The 21,441-nt window shown below is 39.6% G+C and overlaps 1 protein-coding gene and 1 long non-coding RNA gene across 2 annotated transcripts; one reads left to right on the plus strand and one right to left on the minus strand.

Annotated features, from left to right (window-relative positions):
- The first annotated feature begins 3,348 nt into the window (after window positions 1-3,348).
- On the plus strand, window positions 3,349-8,432 carry LOC123464900. Its single transcript, XR_006639989.1, has 2 exons — window positions 3,349-4,697; window positions 6,074-8,432. It is a non-coding gene; the product is annotated as an uncharacterized LOC123464900 (long non-coding RNA).
- A 10,349-nt stretch (window positions 8,433-18,781) lies between these two features.
- Window positions 18,782-19,946, minus strand: LOC102412413 (putative olfactory receptor 2W6). Its single transcript, XM_006066857.4, has one exon. It carries the CDS (start codon window positions 19,721-19,723, stop codon window positions 18,782-18,784), a length of 942 nt encoding a protein of 313 aa, XP_006066919.4. The 5' UTR covers window positions 19,724-19,946.
- Between the last annotated feature and the right edge of the window lie 1,495 nt (window positions 19,947-21,441).

Consider the following 21,441-nt stretch of genomic DNA (forward strand, 5'->3'; position numbering starts at 1 on the left):
CCGGAGGTCCTAGAAGGGCAAGCCGCGCATTACCATAGAGACCACAGACTGGAAAGGCGCTATCTGCACTTCCGGGCTCAGCCCCTAGACTCTGAGGTAAGGATGGGGTTTTTTCTGGCCTCTTCTGAGGAGGTCCTTGGGCTTCTTCGGCCCCACCGCGGCGAAGACAGGACCGGCAAGACTCGGAAAGATACGGAGGTCGCGGGGCAGGTCTGTTAGGCCCTTGCCGGGGTTCTGGCGGGAGCCTCTTTCTGGCCTTCTGGGGCTGGGCCTGCGATCTGAGGTGGGATGGGATGCAGGAGGGCCTGCCTGCTGAAGCCTATTTTATCTTTACTTCTTCTAGTCATGTTCCCCCTCCCCCCCCCCCCCCCATCTCCCCGCCCCGCCCTTGCTCGTCCTTCTTTAGACTATTCTTTAATATTACAATTAAAAATTTTTTATTTGGCAAACCGGTTAATATAGTATGTATTTTGGGTCAGGCCTTGGTTCTAAGTGCAGTATATGTATTAACTCCTTTAATTCTCAAACAATCCAATGAGGTAAGTATTATCACTCCCCCAGTTTTTAGATAAGCAACTTGAAGCCCAGCTATACTAAAAACTTACGTACAGTCGCATAGCTGCTAAGGTGAGGAAAAAAAACCTAAACGATATGGTGCTATTAACCTCAACACTAGTTTCCTCACGAATTCTGAATCTCTGATTAGAGCTTTAACTTCCTCTTTGCCACTTTCTTTCCCGTCAGGCTGCTCGGCTCTTTTGTGAGTTTTGTTGATGTGGTACTGCTCCCATTCATGACTTTCCCTCTCTCTCTCTTTTTTTTCCCTGCCCTTTTCTTTCAGCCCACTAACCTAAAATGCAGAGTGGAGCTTCTAAACTTAACTGGTCTCTAAAGCCATACTGCCAGTGGACAAAAAATGCAGAGTGGCTCCTGCCCCTTGGCTTAAAATGTCAGTTACTGGCAGAAGGCAGTTATTTTGGTGGGGTTCACAGGGCTTTTGCTCCCTTGAGGAGGCCTACCCTGAGCAGCAGGCCCTGGATGTCCTACCCGGAGAGAGACGGTACTGGGTATGGTTACATGATTCACTTAGTAGAGAGATGGTCACAGGAGTGATGGGAGATTGAGAGCCAGATCTGGATGGAGAAGAATGGGTAAGGGGAGGCCAGGGGAGAGAAACAATGAATGATGTGATTTTCTTAATGGTTAAAGAAACTACTGACAAAATACCTCATTTGAGATTCTCCCTTAACTGCTTTGTAATTGACTGTATTGATGGTCTTCAAAATTGCATGCTTTTGCAGGAAAGACTGTATGTATTGTTTGTCTTTTCCTAAAATGGAATGAAACTTGGATTTTCCTTTTCACTGTAATCCAGAGAGATTGCTCTTTTATATCTTTACTGGGATTTTAACACGTAAATAATCCTTTTTTTTAAAAAAAATTATTTATTCATTTGGCTGCACCAGGTCTTAGTTGTGGCTTGTCAGATCTTTGCTGCAGCATGGGAACTTTTAGCTGTGACATGTGAAATCTTGTTCCTTGACCAGGGATTGAATCTGGACCCTTGCATTAGGGGCACAGTGTCTTAGCCACTGGACCACTAGGGAAGTCCCTTCTTTCCTTTTGATGACATTCTTACATTTAGGTTCCATCCAGTACCCAAGAAGGGCAGAGTTTGGGATGTGAGATTTTGGCACTGGCTTTTGATTCACTGTTTACTCAACACTGGCCCATAGTCATCCAGCCTGAAAATATCATTCCTTTTTCTTGAATCCTGCAAAAGAGAGGTGAGGAGCTAGCAGTCATCTTTCTGCTTATGAGGTGAATTTTGCTGGAAAAGGAGCATATCTTTAAAATGATGGTACCAAGAGCTGATTTTTAGTTGTTACACATGTGAAGTGAAGTGAAGTCGCTCAGTCGTGTCCGACTCTTTGCGATCCCGTGGACTGTAGCCTACCAGGCTCCTCCGACCATGGGATTCTCCAGGCAAGAATACTGGAGTGGGTTGCCATTTCCTTCTCCAGGGAATCTTCCCAACCCAGGGATCTAACCCGGGGATGGAACCCAGGTCTCCCGCATTGGAGGCAGATGCTTTAACCTCTGAGCCACCAGTGGAACTATATGACTATTACCAAAAAAAAAAAAAAAAAAAATAGACCCAAGTGAACACTGGGCTGTACTATACCTGATATATCTATGGGAGGAGAGGCCAACCTTCAGTTTAATAACACCAGCTTTCCCTGTCAGTGCCTTGTACACCTGGAGCAGATGCTAAACAATTCATTTATTCATTTAATTCATGCATTCACACATTCATTCACACATTTGTTGTGTGTATTTGAAGTGCCAGGTAATGATTCTGATACCAAGTATGGTACCTCAAGTTACTTCAGTCTGGTTAGTGAAACAGACTAGAAAATCTGTGATAACAATCCAGTGTGATAAACACTGTGATAGAAGCAGGTATAGGGTGTTATGGGAGTAGGATCAGAGGTAAAATGGGAATAAAATATTTGGCTTAAAAATTTTTGGCTTTATGTTTGAGTATATGTATAGGGTATATCAGAGAAAAGGATTTGAGAAGCATTGTGCTAGACTGAGATTTTTGCGGCAAGAGACTGGAGTTATCCCTAGAACATCATGACATATGATTTGTGTTTAATAAATATTTGTTGTATGAACACTGAAAAAGCCCATGTATATACTGGTCTCTATTTCAGGTGTTGGTGCTATGTCTGCAGTCTATAGACAGCATCATTGCATAATAGACAGTTGACAATTGAACAGCATAGGTTTGAAATGTGTGGGTCCACTTACATGCATTTCTTTTTAAAAAACATACTGCACAACTTATGGGAGGATATAGAACTTCGAATATGGAGGGTGGACTGTAAAATTACAAGCAGATTTTTTTTTTTAATGACTGAGTAATATTCCATTATATATATGTACCACATCTTCTTTAGCCATTCATCTGTCAATGGACATTTAAGTTGTTTCCATGTCTTGGTTATTATAAATAGTACTAATATGAACATGGGGTGCATATATCTCTTTGAATTATAGTTTTGTCCAGATGATACACCAGGAGTGGGATTGCTGGATCACATGGTAATTCTATTTTTCTTTTTTTTTTGTCGTTTTTTCAGGAACCTCCATACCGTTTTCCGTCGGAGAAGGCAATGGCACCCCACTCTAGTACTTTTGCCTGGAAAATCCCATGGACGGAGGAGCCTGGTAGGCTGCAGTCCATGGGGTCGCTAGAGTTGGACACGACTGAGTGACTTCACTTTGACTTTTCAGTTTCATGCATTGGAGAAGGAAATGGCAACCCACTCCAGTGTTCTTGCCTTGAGAATCCCAGGGACGTGGAAGCCTGGTGGGCTGCCGTCTATGGGGTCGCACAGAGTCGGACACGACTGAAGCGACTTAGCAGTAGCCACAGTATACTGTTTTCCATAGTGGCTGTACTAACTTTACGTTCCCACCATCAGTAGAGAAAGATTCCCTTTTCTCCACACCCTCTCCAGTATTAGTTATTTGCAGACTTTTTAATGATGGCCATTCTGACTGTGTGAAGTGGTACCTCATTGTAAATTTTTGTGTTGTTATTTATTTTGACCACATCATGCAATATATGGGATCTTAGTTGCATATGATTAAACTGGTGTCCCCTGTGTTGGGAACATGGAGTCTTAACCACTGGACCACCAGGGAAGTCCCTACATGTGGATTTTTGACTGAGCAGAGGATCAGCACCCCTAACCCTCATGTTGTTCAACTATACTGTGTTTATATTGGGGCTTCCCAGGTGTTGAAGAACTCGGCTGCGAATGCAGGAGACTCAGAGTCCATCCCTGGGTTGGAAAGATCCCCTGGAGGAGGGCATGGCAGCCCACTCTAGTATTCTTGCCTGGGGATTCCCTGGACAGAGGAGCCTGGAAGGCTACGGTCTGTTGGGTTGGAAAGAGTTGGAAACGACTGAAGTGACTTAGTATGCATGTGCTTATATTGAGGATATGGTAAGTCCCCTACAAATGAACAAGTCTCATGAACAAGTTCCATTCTGAGAGTGTGTTTGTAAGTCCAGTTATTCATAAGTCCAACAAAGTTAGCCTGGGTACCCAATTAACTATATACTCAATCAACTGTTTAGTACTGTACAATAATAGGTTTATAATACTTTTTACACAAATAATATATAACAAAAAATAAAACATTTTAAATCTTATAGTACAGTACCTTGGAAAGTACAATAGTACATTACAACAGCTGGCTTACAGTGGCTGGCATCTGTCGAGTCCAGCTCGACAGCACAGGTTCCTGAAAGTGCTGCATGACGTAAGAATGAGAAACCCTCAAGAAAGTTACAGCAGGGATCGGGACCAACACCATCACGAGGTGAAGATGCCCAAACTGATCTCAAGTCTGCTTTACTATACTTTTTGAGACTTGCTTGTACGTGTTTATATGAGCATAGCAAGCCACATGGCCTTCGGTGATAATCCTATGCAGTTAACATTTAACATTTTTGTATCCCTGTTTTTCTGCCTCAAGGACAAAGATCCAGTTAATCTTTATGTGCTTCCCAGCCGCCAAAGATAGGAACAATCTGTTGATGGCTTTTCATTCCCAGGCATACATCCTACTTGCAAGATGATTTTTGTTCCTTCTTGGATTCCTTCAGGAGTCACATAGTAAGTCATGTCCTCTCAGCAAGATTGTTTAATTCTTTTGCCAGGCCTTTTAGTAGGCCTGTCTCCTATAGGCATTGAGTGAATAGGCAAGAACTACTGACTGGAGATGGGAGAGGATGTGGAAACTGGTAGAGCTGAAGGATTGTCAGCAATAGGAGATAGGGCAGGCTGCAGTTTCACTCACACCTGACATCGATGGCACAGGTTCTGGTTCTGGTTTGTTGCTTTGTTCAATTCTGTCTACTTTCTTGAAAAATGATTCCATGATGTCTGTGTCATAGCTTTTTTTCTTGTCATAGATGACATAGTGGCACTGGATTGCATTTTGAATGACTGCTGCAACCTTTGTAAACCATTCTACATTTGAGTCTTATGCCTCAAAAACTAACAATGCCTCCTCAGAATCCTCTTGCCATTTCCTGTTTTGAATGTCTTCAGTTTTTGAGTTTCTTCTTCCTCTTGTCTTTGTCCTTTCTCTGGGCACACTCACATCTTTGAAGATTCACAACTTGAAGATTTGTATGTAGGGGACTTCCTGTAACTTTATTTTGAATTTTGATGAAGAAATTATTCCTAGAAAAGGTAGAATCTATGCCAGAGATTCTGCGTATTTACATTCTTGTTTGGGAGACAAAACAAATATATGACCTAATTAGCTAAGATTTAACAAAATAGTGTATACAGCAACTCACATACTAGTACACAATGAACAGTAATTTTTAAGAGAACTCAGAGACAAACTCAGTTGTTGTATGACAAAGGTTGGATTGAGTTAATTGGGAAGTTTCCTATAGGAGGGGTGTTCAGTGACTTATATATAGAGAAGAGGAGTTCAGAGATATAGTTTGAAAGAAAATACTGAAAATAACGTAGCATTCAAAAGAGAATGTGTTCAAAGTGAGATGTGTGACATTAGGCCTGGGCTAAACAGATTCCTTGAGTTGCTCTTGTTCTTGAGCCTCCTTGGTGGGATCACTGCAAATGTAACCTGTCTTTTAGTCTAATTTTGTTCAGTTTGGAGGGTATTCTGAGGTTATGAAAAAATCCCTCTTTATGTGCCTAAGATTTTCCATTTTATTTTACCATGTATTTTATTTCCTTTTGTTTTCTGCTTCAACTCATTTTCGTTTTCCTTTATATTTCTTGGATAGCTCTCTCCTGGTGTTTCTTAATTTTGTCTGTTGTCATGTCCCTAATATTTAAACAATGTTTAGGCTTAGAAAATGTCTCGCCATAGCTCATTTTTCTTCTTCCATATAATCACCATCCATTCCCCACCACATGAGTGCAATAAACAAGTGACATTTTCTTTTTTCCTCTCTTCTTTCTTCTTTTCTCCTTTCCTCCTTTCTTCTTCTTCTCTCTCTCTATTTTAGTGTCCAGTGATAAGATCAAGATTGGAGGTAGGGAATCAACTGAAAAACTATCTTTTGAAAATGAGAAGTGACAAAGTGTCATCTTGACAAATACTCATAAAAATCAAAGTGGAAAATCTACAGAAACACTAAATAATAAGAATAGAAATTCTGGGAAGCTGAAAGACAAAGGTAAGAAAATCCTCATTTCAGAACAAAAATATAAGGATTTAGAGGAAGACTTGTGCATCAGCTCAGAATATGCCAAGTATGAGAAAATTTCAAATGGGAACAGTTTCTTTGAGTGTAGTACAGGTTGTAAAGGGCTTCCCTGGTGGCTCAGAGGGTAAAGCGTCTGTCTGCAATGCAGGATGCTCGGGTTTGATTGCTGAGTCGGGAAGATCCCCTGGAGAAGGAAATGGCAACCCACTCCAGTACCCTTGCCTGGAAAATCCCATGGATGGAGAAGCCTGGTAGGCTACATACAGTCCATTGGGTTGCAAAGAGTCAGACACAACTGAGCAATTTCACTTCACTTCACAGGTTGTAAAAACATTTGTCAGTAGTCAGATCTTATTCTTCATGAGAAAATGCATGCCAAAGAGAAACGGAATGTGTTGAATATGGAAAAAGCTTTCAGGGTGATTCAGCCCTCACTGTACATAAAAGAATCCACACTGGGGAGAAACCTTGCAGATATGAAAGTGTGGGGGAACGCTTTCAGCTGGAACTCTGCCCTAATCCAACACTATAAAAAATCTACAGTGGGGAGAAACTGTATGTGTGACTAGTGTTATAAAGCCTTTAGTGGGAGCTCAGCTCTATTTTAATAAACATAAGGGAATTCACACTGGAGGGGGACCTATGAATGTGAGGACTATGGGAAATCCTTTAAGAAAATCTCAACCCTGTCTAAACACCACTGAATCCATAATGGGGAGAAACCCTTGGAATGTAATGAATGTTGGAAGACCTTCAGTAGCAGGTCAGTCCTTTCTCTGCATAAAAGGATACACAATGGAGGGAAATCCTCTGAGTTCAGTGACTGTAGGAAAGCCCTTAAGACCAGGAGCTGCCTTACCATGCATCAGAAAATCCACTGTGGGGAGAAGTCTTATGAGTGCTCTGACTGGCAATCCCAGTTTAGATGCTACCTTACAGTGCATCAGAGGATCCACACTGGAGAGAAGCTCTGTGAAAGTGCAGAAGTGGGAAGGTCTTCAGTGGGAGTATAGACTTTACCAAATGCAAAAGAATCCACATTGGAGAAAGAAAAACCCTACCAGTGTGCTGAGTGTGGGAAGGCTTTCAGTTGCAGATCTGACATCAAATATAATTTACTATGGGGAAAAGCCATATGGTTGTAACCTGTATGGGAAGGCTTTGGGTGGGAAGTCTTACTGAACACAAAAGAACCCACAATGGGGAGAAGCCTTATGAGTGTCAAGTGTGTGGAAAAGCCTTCAGTTATAGCTTAGGCCTAAGGCACCACAGAAGAGTACATATTGAGGAGAAGCTCTTTGGATGTAGGGTGTAGAAAGACCTTTCATCCGAGCTCAGAATGTAACGTACACCTATAAGTCCATACAGGAAAGAAACCATATAAATGTGAAAAGTATGAGAAAGCTTTTAGAGTGAATACAGATCCCAGTGAACATAAGAGAAGAACACATATTGAAGAGAAACTTTCTGAGTGTGAAAGTAAAAAATTAAGTCCAGTGTTATTTTTTCAGCCATATCCATATTTACCTCCCTGTAACATTTGACACCAAGGAACCCTTATTTTTTGGGGGAACTTAACCTTATTTAATATTGTATCCTGCCTCATGGTATTTTCAATTGCTTTTATCCTCCCCTACTTTTTCCCATGCCTCTTAATAACTTCTAATACATACTTCATTTATAATGTTTATTATATGTATTATCCCTTTCCTTGAATATAAACTCCATGAGGACAAAAAACTTAGTCTCTTGTTTACTGATAGATTCAAGGTCACTGGAACCTTGTCTGGTAAATGTGGTGGTGGGGGGGGCACAGTAAGATTTTTTTTTGATTGGAATGCTTGGTTTCCATCATATACTTTTTCAGGGTTGCCTTTGAATGTTTACAACTGTTCCTTTCCTCTTGCTTTTGCTGACTCCTTTTGGTTCCCCTGTTCTAAGTTGTGGCTGAGTATCATGCTCTATTCTTTAGGCAGGTGGTCTTAATTGTTTGTGTCTTCTCCTGACCCTCACTCCAATCCTGTTAAACTAAATGATGCTCTGCTATCATCTCTATGTCAGCAGTATGTTTACATAAACCACACACATGGTATTTCTGTATTCATGGGGTCATTTCAAGGCAGATGGTGAAATGGAAAAAATAAATACCTAATGTTTATACCACTCTCTTGAAAGTCATCTTCCTTTTTTTTTTTTTCACAAGAAGACATGCAAATCATGCTAATGCTATATTTAAAATATATCCTGAATACATTTCTCATTGTCTCCATTTAGGTCATGTCACACTGGTCTCCCTACAGGATAGATGCAGACAGACTACAGAGCAGTCGATCAGATTATTTGAACATGCAAATCAGGTGCTGTCAAAATTTTCAGTGGCTTCCCATCACTCCCCACTTTTATAAAACATTTTTGTCATATTTACTTTGCCTCTCTCTGAACCATTTGGAAATGAGTTGGAAATATGATACTTATCCCTAAATACTCCAGAATGCTTTCCTGACACTAGTGGCATTCTTTTTCATAGTCACAATACCATTATCATCCTCAAGAAAATTACTAATTCAATAATACATCTAACATCCAGCCCACATTCAAATTTCCCCATTATCCTCAGAAGTCTTATAGCTGTTTTTCCCCCATCAATTGGAATTCATTTAAGGTAAACACATTGCAGTAGTTGTGTTTCTTTAGTCTGATTTAGAACTATGTGGAAATGGCAACCCACTCTAGTATTCTTTCCTGGGAAATCCCATGGAAAGAGGAGCTTGGTAGGCTACAGTCCATGGGGTCACAGAGTCAGACATGACTTAGTGACTGAACAACAGATGCTGTCTAATGCAATGTTCTCTAATATAGTAGACTCTAGTCACATGTAACTACTGAGCTGAATGCTATTAATGTTATTGAGATGTGCTGTCAGTTAAAATCCACACCAGTTTTTATTTTGTACAGAAAAAAATAAGATATCTCAGTTTTTATATTGATCACATGTTGAAATAATATTTTAGATATATGAATTAGTTAAATGATTAAAATTTCAGCTATTCATTTAAACCTTTTTAAAAATGACTGCAAGAAAACTTAAAATACTTATATGACTTGCATTTATTGCTTATGTGGTATTTCTTTTGGATATGTGGAACTAGAACAAATCACTCAACTTTTCTTTCATGGGAGAAGGCAATGGCACCCCACTCCAGTACTCTTGCCTGGAAAATCCCATGGATGGAGGAGCCTGGTTGGCTGCAGTCCATGGGGTTGCTAAGAGTTGGACACGACTGAACGACTTCACTTTGACTTTTCAGTTTCATGCATTGGAGAAGGAAATGGCAACCCACTCCAGTGTTCTTGCTTGGAGAATCCCAGGGATGGGGGAGCCTAGTGGGCTGCATCTGTGGGGTCACACAGAGTCAGACATGACTGAAGCAACTTAGCAGCAGCAGCAGCAGCAGCATTGATTGTTTAAATAAAGAGTTGAGGCAATCTGATTTATAGAAAATGGGTCCCCACCTCTGAGATCTAATGCTTGATGATCTGAGGTGAAGCTGATGTGATAATAATAGAAATAAAGTTCAGAATAAATGAGCTTGAACCATTGCAATCCTTCTGCACCCTGCCCCCTGCCCCTGAGTCTGTGGAAAAATTGTGTCTTCTATGAAACCTACCCCTGGTGCTAAAAAGGTTGGGAACAGCTGTTATAGAACCATCCTACATTCTGAATGATCACCTTCAGAATATAGTATGTGAAGTATAAGGCCTCTCATTTTAGCTCTGTTCCTGTAGAAAGAATCTCCAACAGTTCCACCACTTGCTTTACACTGACTTTCTTGCTGTTTGGCAAACGTGTGAAACATATCTTTTGCAATTCCTGGGAATTCTCTTTCCTATATTTTTTTGCAAGACTGACTTCATTCAGGTCTCTGCTCACATACCACATACTCAGAACTTCCTGACCATCCTTTCTAAAGAGCACTTTCCATGATTGTTTCCCACCCTGCTTTGCCTTTCTTTTTTAAATTTCACCTTTATTGAAGTATAAAATTGTAGGATATTTAAAGTGTACATTGTGATTTGATATGTGTATGCATTATGAAAGGATATCACCCTCTTCCTCACCCATCTAGTTAATTAATACACCATCACCTCACATATTTATTCTTATTTTAGGGGGAGTGAGAACATTTAAGTTCTCTCTTAATAAGTTTCAACTATAAAATACAATGTTATCGACTACAGTCACCAGGTTTTACATTAGCTCTTCAGACCTTATGTATCTTATAGTTGAAGTTTGTAACCATTTCCCTCTCCTCCTTTTTGGTCACACCATGTGGCTTGTGGGATCTTATTTCCCCAACCAGGGATTGAACTCAGGTCTATGACAGTGAAAGCATTGAACCTAACCACTGGACTGGCAAAGAATTCCCCTTGTAACCTTTTATAAATCTTTCTCTATTTCTCCATTCCCTAGCCCCTGTCAACCATTTTTCTACTCTTTTTTTCTTTTTAATCCACATGTAAGTGATATGAAATTTTTCTCTGGCACATTTCACTGAGGGTCCATCCCTGTTTTCACAAATGGCAGGATGTCATTCTTTCTCATGGCTGAGTAATATTCCATTATGTATTCTACATCATATATACCACATCTTTATCCATTCATACCTGTTGATTGGCACATAAGTTGTTTCCATATTGTGGCTATTGTGAATAACAATGCAATGAAAATGGGTGCAGATATAATTTTGAGTTCTGTTTTCATTCCTTTGGATATACCCAGACGTGGGATTCCTGGGTCATATGGTACTTCTATTTTTAATTTTTGAAGAACTCATTATACTTTTAAAAATAATGGTTTATACCAGTTTACATTGCTACTAGTAGTGTACAGGGTTCCCTTTTCACTCTATCCTTACTAACACATGTTATTTGTGTTGGCTTTTTAATAATAGCCATTCTGACAGGTATGAGGTGATATTTCATTGTGGTTTTAATTTGCATTCTCCTGATGACTAGTGATGTTGGGCATCTTTTCATGTACCTTTGGCCATTTGTATGTATTCTTCGGAAAAATATCTATTCAGGTACTCAGTCCATTTTAAAATTGGATAATTGCTTTTTGCAACTGAGTGTATGCGTTCCTTATAGATTTCATATATTAACCTCTTTGTAGATATATGTTTTACAGAGATTTTCTCCTATTTCATAGGTTGTCTTTGCATTTTTTTTTTAAACTGTGCTTTTGGTGTCATATCCAAAAAACCATTTATTTCCCGTAATGTTTTCCTCTAGGAGTTTTATGGTCAGGTCATGAAATTTCAGTCTTTATTTAATCCTTTTCTGAGTAAATTATTGTGAGAGATGTAATACTTTGAGTTAAGTATTATGAGAGGTCTAGTTTCATTCTTTTGCATGTGGCTATGTAGTTTTTCTAGCATCATTTATTGAAGAGACTGTCCTTTGGTCATTGCATGGTTTTGGCTCCTTTATTGTAAATTAAGTCTCTGTATATGTATGAGCTTATTTCTAGGCTTTCTATTCTTGTTCCATTGATCTATGTGTCTGTTTTTATTCCAATATCATACAGTTTTGATTACTGTGGCTTTGTAATATAGTTTGATATCAGGAAGTGTTATGCCTTTTAGTTTGTTTTTTCAAAATTGGTTTGGCTATTTAGATTCTTTATGGTTCCACACAAATGTTGGATTGTTTCTTCTATTTCTGTGAAAAATGCCAGTGGAATTTTGATAGTGATTGTATTGAATCTGTAGATTACCTTGGGTGATAGTATGAGTATTTTAACAATATTAGTTCTTATGATCCATCCTTGAAAATATTGATGAGTGTTTGAGAATATGTGTTCTGCTATTCTTGGATGGAATGTTTTGTAAATGTTAAATATGGTTTAGTGCATAGTTTAAGTCCAATTTACACAATTGGTTTGAGGTACTTTTAGATTTTTTTTTTCTTTTTGCTAGTGGATTCAGAGAAGACTAAGTCCATCCCTGTGAATTACTTCTGATACTCCTTCCATATGAGATTCTTAATGGACTTATATAAAAGAAATAATAGTCGAACAGAACTAATTACAATAGTTAATATTTATTGAGAACTTTAATTACAGACTATACTAATCACTGGGTGAAATATTTTTCTTAATCTTCTGTGTGGCAATGAATAGAACTACTCAAAAGTGATCCTGAGATCTCACTCTAGGTTGCCTAGGAAAGGAGCTAGCTGGAACTGGGGTTTCCCCCTCTTCCTGGAGGGAAGTGGTACACTTAAACTCAGTTTTCCATTGGACCAGTGCCTTATACTCCCTAACAGGATAGGCTCCAACTTCCCAGGTATCCATGGTCTTCAGGTGCCAGGCAGCTGGCCTTCCTCAAACAGTGGGCCTCTAAACCCAGACTGCCTGGCAACCAAGTAGTCTTGATGTCTCACTAAGAAATGGAATTCAAGTTTACCTTTTGAGAAAGTAGAGCAGTTGTGTCAGGACTAGAACAGCTTGACCCTGGTGCTGATTCTTCTCTCCCTGAGATTATGAGAGGGTGGAAGTACTTTGTCTCTTGTTCCTGACTCTTGGTTTCCTGTGTTTCCCCAATAAATCTTGTTCTTTGGGTCTCACTGTGTGATGTTGCTGTATTTATCCTAATGCCTGTTGCACCACATTCTTGCAGCACATTTATGAATTAGAGATGCTGCGGATATCGAGAAGATGTGGGTAGAGTTTGCCATCTTCTCGGGAAAGAGTGTAATTATAAAAGTGTGTGTGTGTGTGTGTGTGTGTGTGTGTGTGTGTGTCTGGGGAACTGGGTGTAGGTTGGAGGATTGGTTGATGAAGGAAAAATTGCCCGACCCTATGAAGATGGGTGTTTGCTATGACCAGTGCATTTTCTTGGCAAAACTCTATTAATCTTTGCCCTGCTTCATTCCGTATTCCAAGGCCAAATTTGCCTGTTACTCCAGGTGTTTCTTGACTTCCTACTTTTGCATTCCAGTCCCCTATAATGAAAAGGACATCTTTTTTGGGTGTTAGTTCTAAAAGGTCTTTTAGGTCTTCATACAACCGTTCAATTTCAGCTTCTTCAGCGTTACTGGCTGGGACATAGACTTGGATTACTGTGATATTGAATGGTTTGCCTTGGAAACGAACGGAGATCATTCTGTCGTTTTTGAGATTGCATCCAAGTACTGCATTTCGGACTCTTTTGTTGACCATGATGGCCACTCCATTTCTTCTGAGGGATTCCTGCCTGTAGTAGTAGATATAATGGTCATCTGAGTTAAATTCACCCATTCTAGTCCATTTTACTTCTCTGATTCCTAGAATGTTGACGTTCACTCTTGCCATCTCTTGTTTGACCACTTCCAATTTGCCTTGATTCATGGACCTGACATTCCAGGTTCCTATGCAATATTGCTCTTTACAGCATCGGATCTCACTTCTATTACCAGTTACATCCACAACTGGGTATTGTTTTTGCTTTGGCTCCATTCCTTCATTCTTTCTGGAGTTATTTCTCCACTGATCTCTAGTAGCATATTGGGTACCTACCGACCTGGGGAGTTCCTCCTTCAGTATCCTATCATTTTGCCTTTTCATACTGTTCATGGGGTTCTCAAGGCAAGAATACTGAAGTGGTTTGCCATTCCCTTCTCCAGTGGACCACATTCTGTCAGACCTCTCCACCATGACCCGCCCATCTTGGGTGGCCTCACGGGCATGGTTTAGTTTCATTGAGTTAGACAAGGCTGTGGTCCTAGTGTGATTAGATTGACTAGTTTCTGTGAGTATGGTTTCAGTGTGTCTGCCCTCTGATGTACTGGTCATAGCAAACACCCTCTTCCAACAGCACAAGAGAAGACTCTACACATGGACATCACCAGATGATCAACACCGAAATCAGATTGATTATATTCTTTGCAGCCAAAGATGGAGAAGCTCTATACAGTCAACAAAAACAAGACCAGGAGCTGACTGTGGCTCAGATCATGAACTCCTTATTGCCAAATTCAGACTTAAATAGAAGAAAGTAGGGAAAACCACTAGACCATTCAGGTATTACTTAAATCAAATCCCTTATGATTATACAGTGGAAGTAAGAAATAGATTTAAGGGACTAGATCTGATAGATAGAGTGCCTGATGAACTATGGACTGAGGTTCATGGCATTGTACAGGAGACAGGGATCAAGACCATTCCCATGGAAAAGAAATGCAAAAAGGCAAAATGGCTGTCTGGGGAGGCCTTACAAATAGCTGTGAGAAGAAGAGAAGCAAAAAGCAAAGGATAAAAGGAAAGATATAAGCATCTGAATGCAGAGTTCCAAAGAATAGCAAGAAGAGATAAAAAGCCTTCTTCAGCGATCAATGCAAAGAAATAGAGGAAAACAATAGAATGGGAAAGACTAGAGATCTCTTCAAGAAAATTAGAGATACCAAGGGAACATTTCATGCAAAGATGGGCTCAATAAAGGACAGAAATGGTATGGACCTAACAGAAGCAGAAGATATTCAGAAGAGGTGGCAAGAATACACAAAGGACTGTACAAAAAAGATCTTCACGACCAAGATAATAATGATGGTGTGATCACTCGCCTAGAGCCAGACATCCTGGAATGTGAAGTCAAGTGGGCCTTAGAAAGCATCACTACAAACAAAGCTAGTGGAGGTGATGGAATTCCAGTTGAGCTATTTCAAATCCTGAAAGGTGATGCTGTGAAAATGCTGCACTCAATATGCCAGCAAATTTGGAAAACTCAGCAGTGGCCACAGGACTGGAAAAGGTCCGTTTTCATTCCAATCCCAAAGAAAGGCAAGGCAAAGAATGCTCAAACTAATGCACAATTGCACTCATCTCACACACTAGTAAAGTAATGTTCAAAATTCTCCAAGCCAGGCTTCAGCAATACGTGAACTGTGAACTTTCAGATGTTCAAGCTGGGTTTAGAAAAGGCAGAGGAACCAGAGATCAAATTGCCAACATCCGCTGGATCATGGAAAAAGCAAGAGAGTTCCAGAAAAACATCTATTTCTGCTTTATTGACTGTGCCAAAATCTTTGACTGTGTGGATCACAATAAACTGTGGAAAATTCTGAATGAGATGGGAATACCAGATCACCTGACCTGCCTCTTGAGAAATTTGTATGCAGGTCAGGAAGCAACAGTTAGAACTGGACATGGAACAACAGACTGGTTCCAAATAGGAAAAGGAGTTCATCAAGGCTGTATCTTGTTACCCTGCTTATTTAACTTCTATGCAGAGTACATCATGAGAAACGCTGGGCTGGAAGAAGCAGAAACTGGAATCAAGATTGCCGGGAGAAATATCAATAACCTTAGATATGCAGATGACACCACCCTTATGGCGGAAAGTGAAGAGGAACTAAAAAGCCTCTTGATAAAGCTGAAAGAGGAGAGTGAAAAAGTTGGCTTAAAACTCAACATTCAGAAAATGAAGATCATGGCATCTGGTCCCATCACTTCATGACAAATAGATGGGGAAACAGTGGAGACCGTGTCAGACTTTATTTTTTTGGGCCCCAAAATCACTGCAGATGGTGACTGCAGCCATGAGGTTAAAAGACGCTTACTCCTTGGAAGAAAAGTTATGACCAACCTAGATAGCATATTCAAAAGCAGAGACATTACTTTGCCAACAAAGGTTTGTCTAGTCAAGCCTATGGTTTTTCCACTGGTCATGTATGGATGTGAGAGTTGGACTGTGAAGAAAGCTGAGCGCCGAAGAATTGATGCTTTTGAACTGTGGTGTTGGAGAAGACTCTTGAGAGTCCCTTGGACTGCAAGGAGATCCAACCAGTCCATTCTGAAGATCAGCCCTGGGATTTCTTTGGAAGGAATGATGCTAAAGCTGAAACTCCAGTACTTTGGCCACCTCATGCGAAGAGTTGACTCAATGGAAAAGACTCTGATGCTGGGAGGGATTGGGGGCAGGAGGAGAAGGGGACGACAGAGGATGAGATGGCTGGATGGCATCACTGACTTGATGGACGTGAGTCTGAGTGAACTCCCAGAGTTAGTGATGGACAGGGAGGCTTGGCGTGCTGTAAGTCATGGGGTCGCAGAGTCGGACACGACTGAGCAACTGAACTGAACTGAACTGATGAAGATGGGGATCCCAAATGAAGAAGAGAGCAAAGTGATCCGGGCCTCAAGAACCTCATGCCCAAACAAATTCGGCCAGAGTTAATGGGCTGCAGGTCCTCTGGTGAAGATGGGTGAGTTTCAAACTGGAAAATCTGGAGACAAAAATCTGCCACCAAGGGAGACTGAAGGCCGGGCTCACTGGTACAGAATTGTGATGAAAAAGCAAAGGGGAGAGTCAGTTTCCTTATAAGAACCGCTGTGACTTCCTTAGCTCTTTTTTATTTTTATTTTATTTTTTACTTTACAATATTGTATGGCAAAACTTCCTTAGCTCTTACTAGAATATCAGTGCTTATATCTTGAAGGACCATTTTTCATAGCACCACCTTGTGGCAGTAAGCCAAAATGGCAGTAGTGAACTTAGATACCAGTCCTTTCCTGGTTGGGTATGCGAACTGATATAAACTCATTTTTGGAATTTCAGGTTTAGAGATCGTTCTGGGGGAAAGGCAGTGCAAAATGGAGACAACCTTCTGTTAATATTGCAATTGGGGGCTGATGAATAAATTGCAAAATAATGACAATAAAGAAAAGCAATGGGCCATATTTAAGTTCATGAAATGTTTCTTACCAGCAGGACAGCAAGGATGGAAACTTTTCTTTTGATATTTTGGTTGGTGCCCAAGAACTTAAACCCTTCATTTTCATGTGGCTACTGTGAATATGCACTTAAAATATTAGATAAACATGTTAAAGTTATGTTTTTCTTTTATGTTATTTCCTTTGATGATAACTACTGTATCTTAAAAAAATTATAAATTCTCTTGAATTCTCAACTCCAAAGAAAAATCTATATTTTTACAGACTAGTGGTAATAATTGGTGTCCTCTTCAAGAAGTATCTGCTGTTCCTTACAAATGTCAAATAGCTAATATTATTCTCTCTCACAAAGGAATTGTTTTTCCTAATAAAGGTTTGCCTTTGTTTAACAGAACTGAATGTACAGGTGAGAAATAGCCTAATGTCAATTTTTCCCAAATATTTGATACTTCAGGCAGATGGTGGATTCGTTTGCACTTGAAATGACATAGCAGTGGCACTATAGATGTGAAGACTCTTTCATTTACAGAGATGATTTTCAATCTCTGAAATGATCAACTTGTAAAGAAGTTTATTCTCCAGCATAGAGATCCCCAGATTTTGAATGTATTTACCAGTACAATAAAGTAAAAATGGGATTAAACGTATGATTACTAAATTTTTGTTTTGTCACGTAAGAACATCAAAACCTTTCCTCCAAATTGCTGTCTACTACCACTATAATTCAAGAAAAGAAAGAAACATTATAAAGTGAAAGTGGAATCAGATACTGTTAAATAAGGAATAACCTTTTATATTGACTTCATTATAAATGGTCAACTTGTAGTTGTTGTTTATTTGCTATGTTGTATCTGACTCTTTGTAACCCCATGGACTGTAGCCCACCAGATTTCTGAGGCAAGACTACTGGAGTGGGTTGCCATTTCATTCTCCATGGGATCTTCCCAACCCAGGAATCCAACCTGTGTCTCCTGCATTGGCAGGCGGATTCTTTACCACTGAGCCACCAGGGAAGCCCCAGTGTAGTAGCCCTCTACTCTGTTAAAACTTGAGGCAGAAGGTGGAATAGATATTGATGAGCTGTTAGTCTCCACCACAGTGTCTCCTTTGGCAGAATCAGGTGAATGAAAGACTGTTATTTCTAATAAAAGTGATATGTCTGGGAAGAAAAAAAGTCAGTACAATCTTATTTTAGAATAGATGCTTATGATAAATAACTTCTCAATATATTGTATGTTGTTATTACCACATTTTATGATTATTTATTTATCTGTAGTCCCTGATTAATCTTGAAGCTTTTGAATGCATGAATTACATTTTATTTATGTATATTTATTTATCTGTCTCCTTATCATTTATCCCTGCTGCTGCTACTGCTGCTAAGTCGCTTCCGTCGTGTCTGACTCTGTGCAACCCCATAGACGGCAGCCCACCAGGCTCCCCCGTCCCTGGGATTCTCCAGGCAAGAACACTGAAGTGGGTTGCCATTTCCTTCTCCAATACATGAAAGTGAAAAGTGAAAGTGAAGTCGCTCAGTCATGTCCGACTCTTCGCGACCCCATGGACTGCAGCCTACTAGGCTCCTCTGTCCATGGGATTTTCCACGCAAAAGTACTGGAGTGGGGTGCTATCATTTATCCCTACTTCCTATTTATTTACAGAGTCAGTACCTAGTGCAATTCTTGGTTGTGGTAAACACCCAAGAAATACTCTGAATAAATGATTTGATTCGTCTTCTGTTGGGCAAGGTCAGTATTATATCTTTAGCTCTCTACACTATGACTTTTCCATCTAATTCATGACTTTGCTGGCCATTTTTTTATCCACAATATTCTTTTTATTTCACTCTTTACATCTTTGTTTCTCAAAGTGTGTATCAGAGGGTTAAAACTGGGTGTGACAATGGTATAAAAGAGAGTAAGGAATTTCCCATTTTGTGAGGTGCTAGTTTGCGGCTTCGTGTACATATAAATGATTGTTCCATAAAACAGAGATACTACTGTGAGGTGGGAACCACATGTATTAAGAATCTTTCGGCACCTTGCTGCTGACTTGATTCTCATGACAGCTTGAGTGATAACTCCATATGAGATGAGAATTAGTGACAGAGGTACTAGAAGAAATACCACTCCAAAAGCAAAGACAACAACTTCAATTACTTTTGAATAGACACAAGCCATCTTGATCAATGCTGGCATCTCACAGAAAAAGTTATCCACCTCCCGGTGCCCACATCTTGGCAGCTTCAAAGTCAAAGAGCAAACAGTTAAGGCACTGCCAAGACCACCTAACCAGGCAATCAACACCATCTTCTGGCAAAGCTCAGGGTGCATTATTACTGTGTAGTGAAGAGGTTGACAGACAGCAGCATAGCGGTCATAAGCCATTACAGCCAAGAGAAGACATTCTGTGGCTCCCATGTCAAGGGCAAAGAAGAACTGGAGCACACACCCTCCATATGTAATAGACTTTTTTGGACCCCATAGATTTACCAGCATCTGGGGGATAATGCTAGTTGTGTAACAGAGGTCCACAAAAGACAAATTGGATAAGAAGAAATACATGGGCATATGGAGCTGGGTGTCTAGGTAAGATACAAGAATGATCGTTGTGTTTCCTACCAGTGTTATAATATAGAAGATGAAGACAACCACAGAGATGATGTGTTCCAATTGGGGCCGATCAGAAAAGCCCAGCAGGATGAAGTCTGTTGTGGAACTTCCATTGCTGGTTCCCATTGTTCCTTTTGAAAAACCAGGGAGCTATACCATGGTAAGAAAACATAGTGTCAGCCTTAGGTACTCTGAAGTTTGTCATGAATACCCAAAGGAAACTTATTTGCATGCTTTCTCCTAGTTTGGAACACCTCTTAACATATCTGCTGTGTTCGTTTTCCAAAATCTCTACCTATTTCATTATATCCATAGTGGTTTTATTTTATTTTTTTATTTGCCACACCATGTGGATTCCAGTATCTTAGTTCCTTGACCAGGGATTGAGCCTGGGACCCCAAGAGTTAAAACGTGGATCCTAACCACTGGATTGCTAGGGTATTCCCCAGAATGCTTTGACCACTGAGTCACACAAATATTTTTCTTACAAAGCTGTTGAATTTATGGTGAAAGTTAAGTGACATTTTCCTGGGGTAAGCTCTACTTTTGCTAAGAGAATCACTTTCTATATTCACTTTCAAACATCTACATCTCAATTGTTATAATTGTAATCATAATTATCATCACAACCAGCACCCTCCTCCTCTTTTCCCCCTCTTTAACATTACACTGTTGTTCTTGTATTAATTTTGATGTTCTTTACTATCCTGCCCTTTTTTTGTGCATGTATTTTTGGTGGCAGATAAAAGTCCTTAGTACTATTAAACTTTATTCACATGTACAGAGGCTGTATAATTCTTTGAACACCTTTATGAATGTTATTACACCATTTAAGTAGCCTTATTGATTTGTTGCAGAGTTAAAAGTTGAATTAATTCCAAAAGGTTTTGGTCCCCACATACACATGGCAGCAATCTGTGTTAGCTCCTATTTACCTGGCCATTCAGCAAAATTAACAGGGCAGTTAATTGAATCAAAAAGCAGATTATTAAACAATCAATGAGTTGTTTTTCCCCATGGTGTTTATTAACTGCATGAGTTTATCCTCTGGCTGCTTTGGAACTCTAGGTAAAACTATCACCTAATTTCAACTCTAAAAGAATATAGATAAGGGATAAAATTATATCAGTCTTACTATGACTAGATACAGTATCGTATCTTTAGTTTTTATTTATGAATTTTTTAATGTATATAATCTTTGACCATGAACTTCAGACCTAAATGTATACTTTACATTTATAGTGTCTTTGGGGCCAAGGAATAATTACTTATTAGTTGCAGATATAGTGAGATAAGGTAAATATAAATTACCTACAGTATATCATTGTTATAAGCATTTTAGAAATTACACATTATAATCATGAAGAGAGAACTGTTATTACTAAGTAGTATGAGATAGAGATGTAGTTTTTCTCAATATAAAATGGAAATTTAATTATGAGTGCCCAGTTTTTATGGAGTAGATGTCAGACTAAGTTAAGCATAGTGCTTAAGAGCACAGTTTCTTGATTGTTGGGTTGGGATCAAATTCCAGCTTCACGACTTGGAAGCAATGTGTCCTTGGGCAATTTATTTAACCTGTCTGTATACTAGGTTCTCTATATGTTATGTGAAGGGATATTGTGAAGGTTAATATTTGTGAAGACACTTGGAAGTGAACCCTTCTGTGGAAAGATTTCCAATGAAACTCAGAAATCCTTTGTTCACGATTAATTCTAAAAATGAAAAGCTATATTCACCTACCCCCAAATCATTGTTTATATATCCCTCATTTCCTTTGTCTTTCATGCTGATGATTCACCATGTGGTCTATAACTAAACTGGAAAACTTAAATACTTTTTTT

Source organism: Bubalus bubalis, chromosome 2, assembly GCF_019923935.1.
Source record: "Bubalus bubalis isolate 160015118507 breed Murrah chromosome 2, NDDB_SH_1, whole genome shotgun sequence".
Taxonomy (NCBI): Eukaryota; Metazoa; Chordata; class Mammalia; order Artiodactyla; family Bovidae; genus Bubalus; species Bubalus bubalis.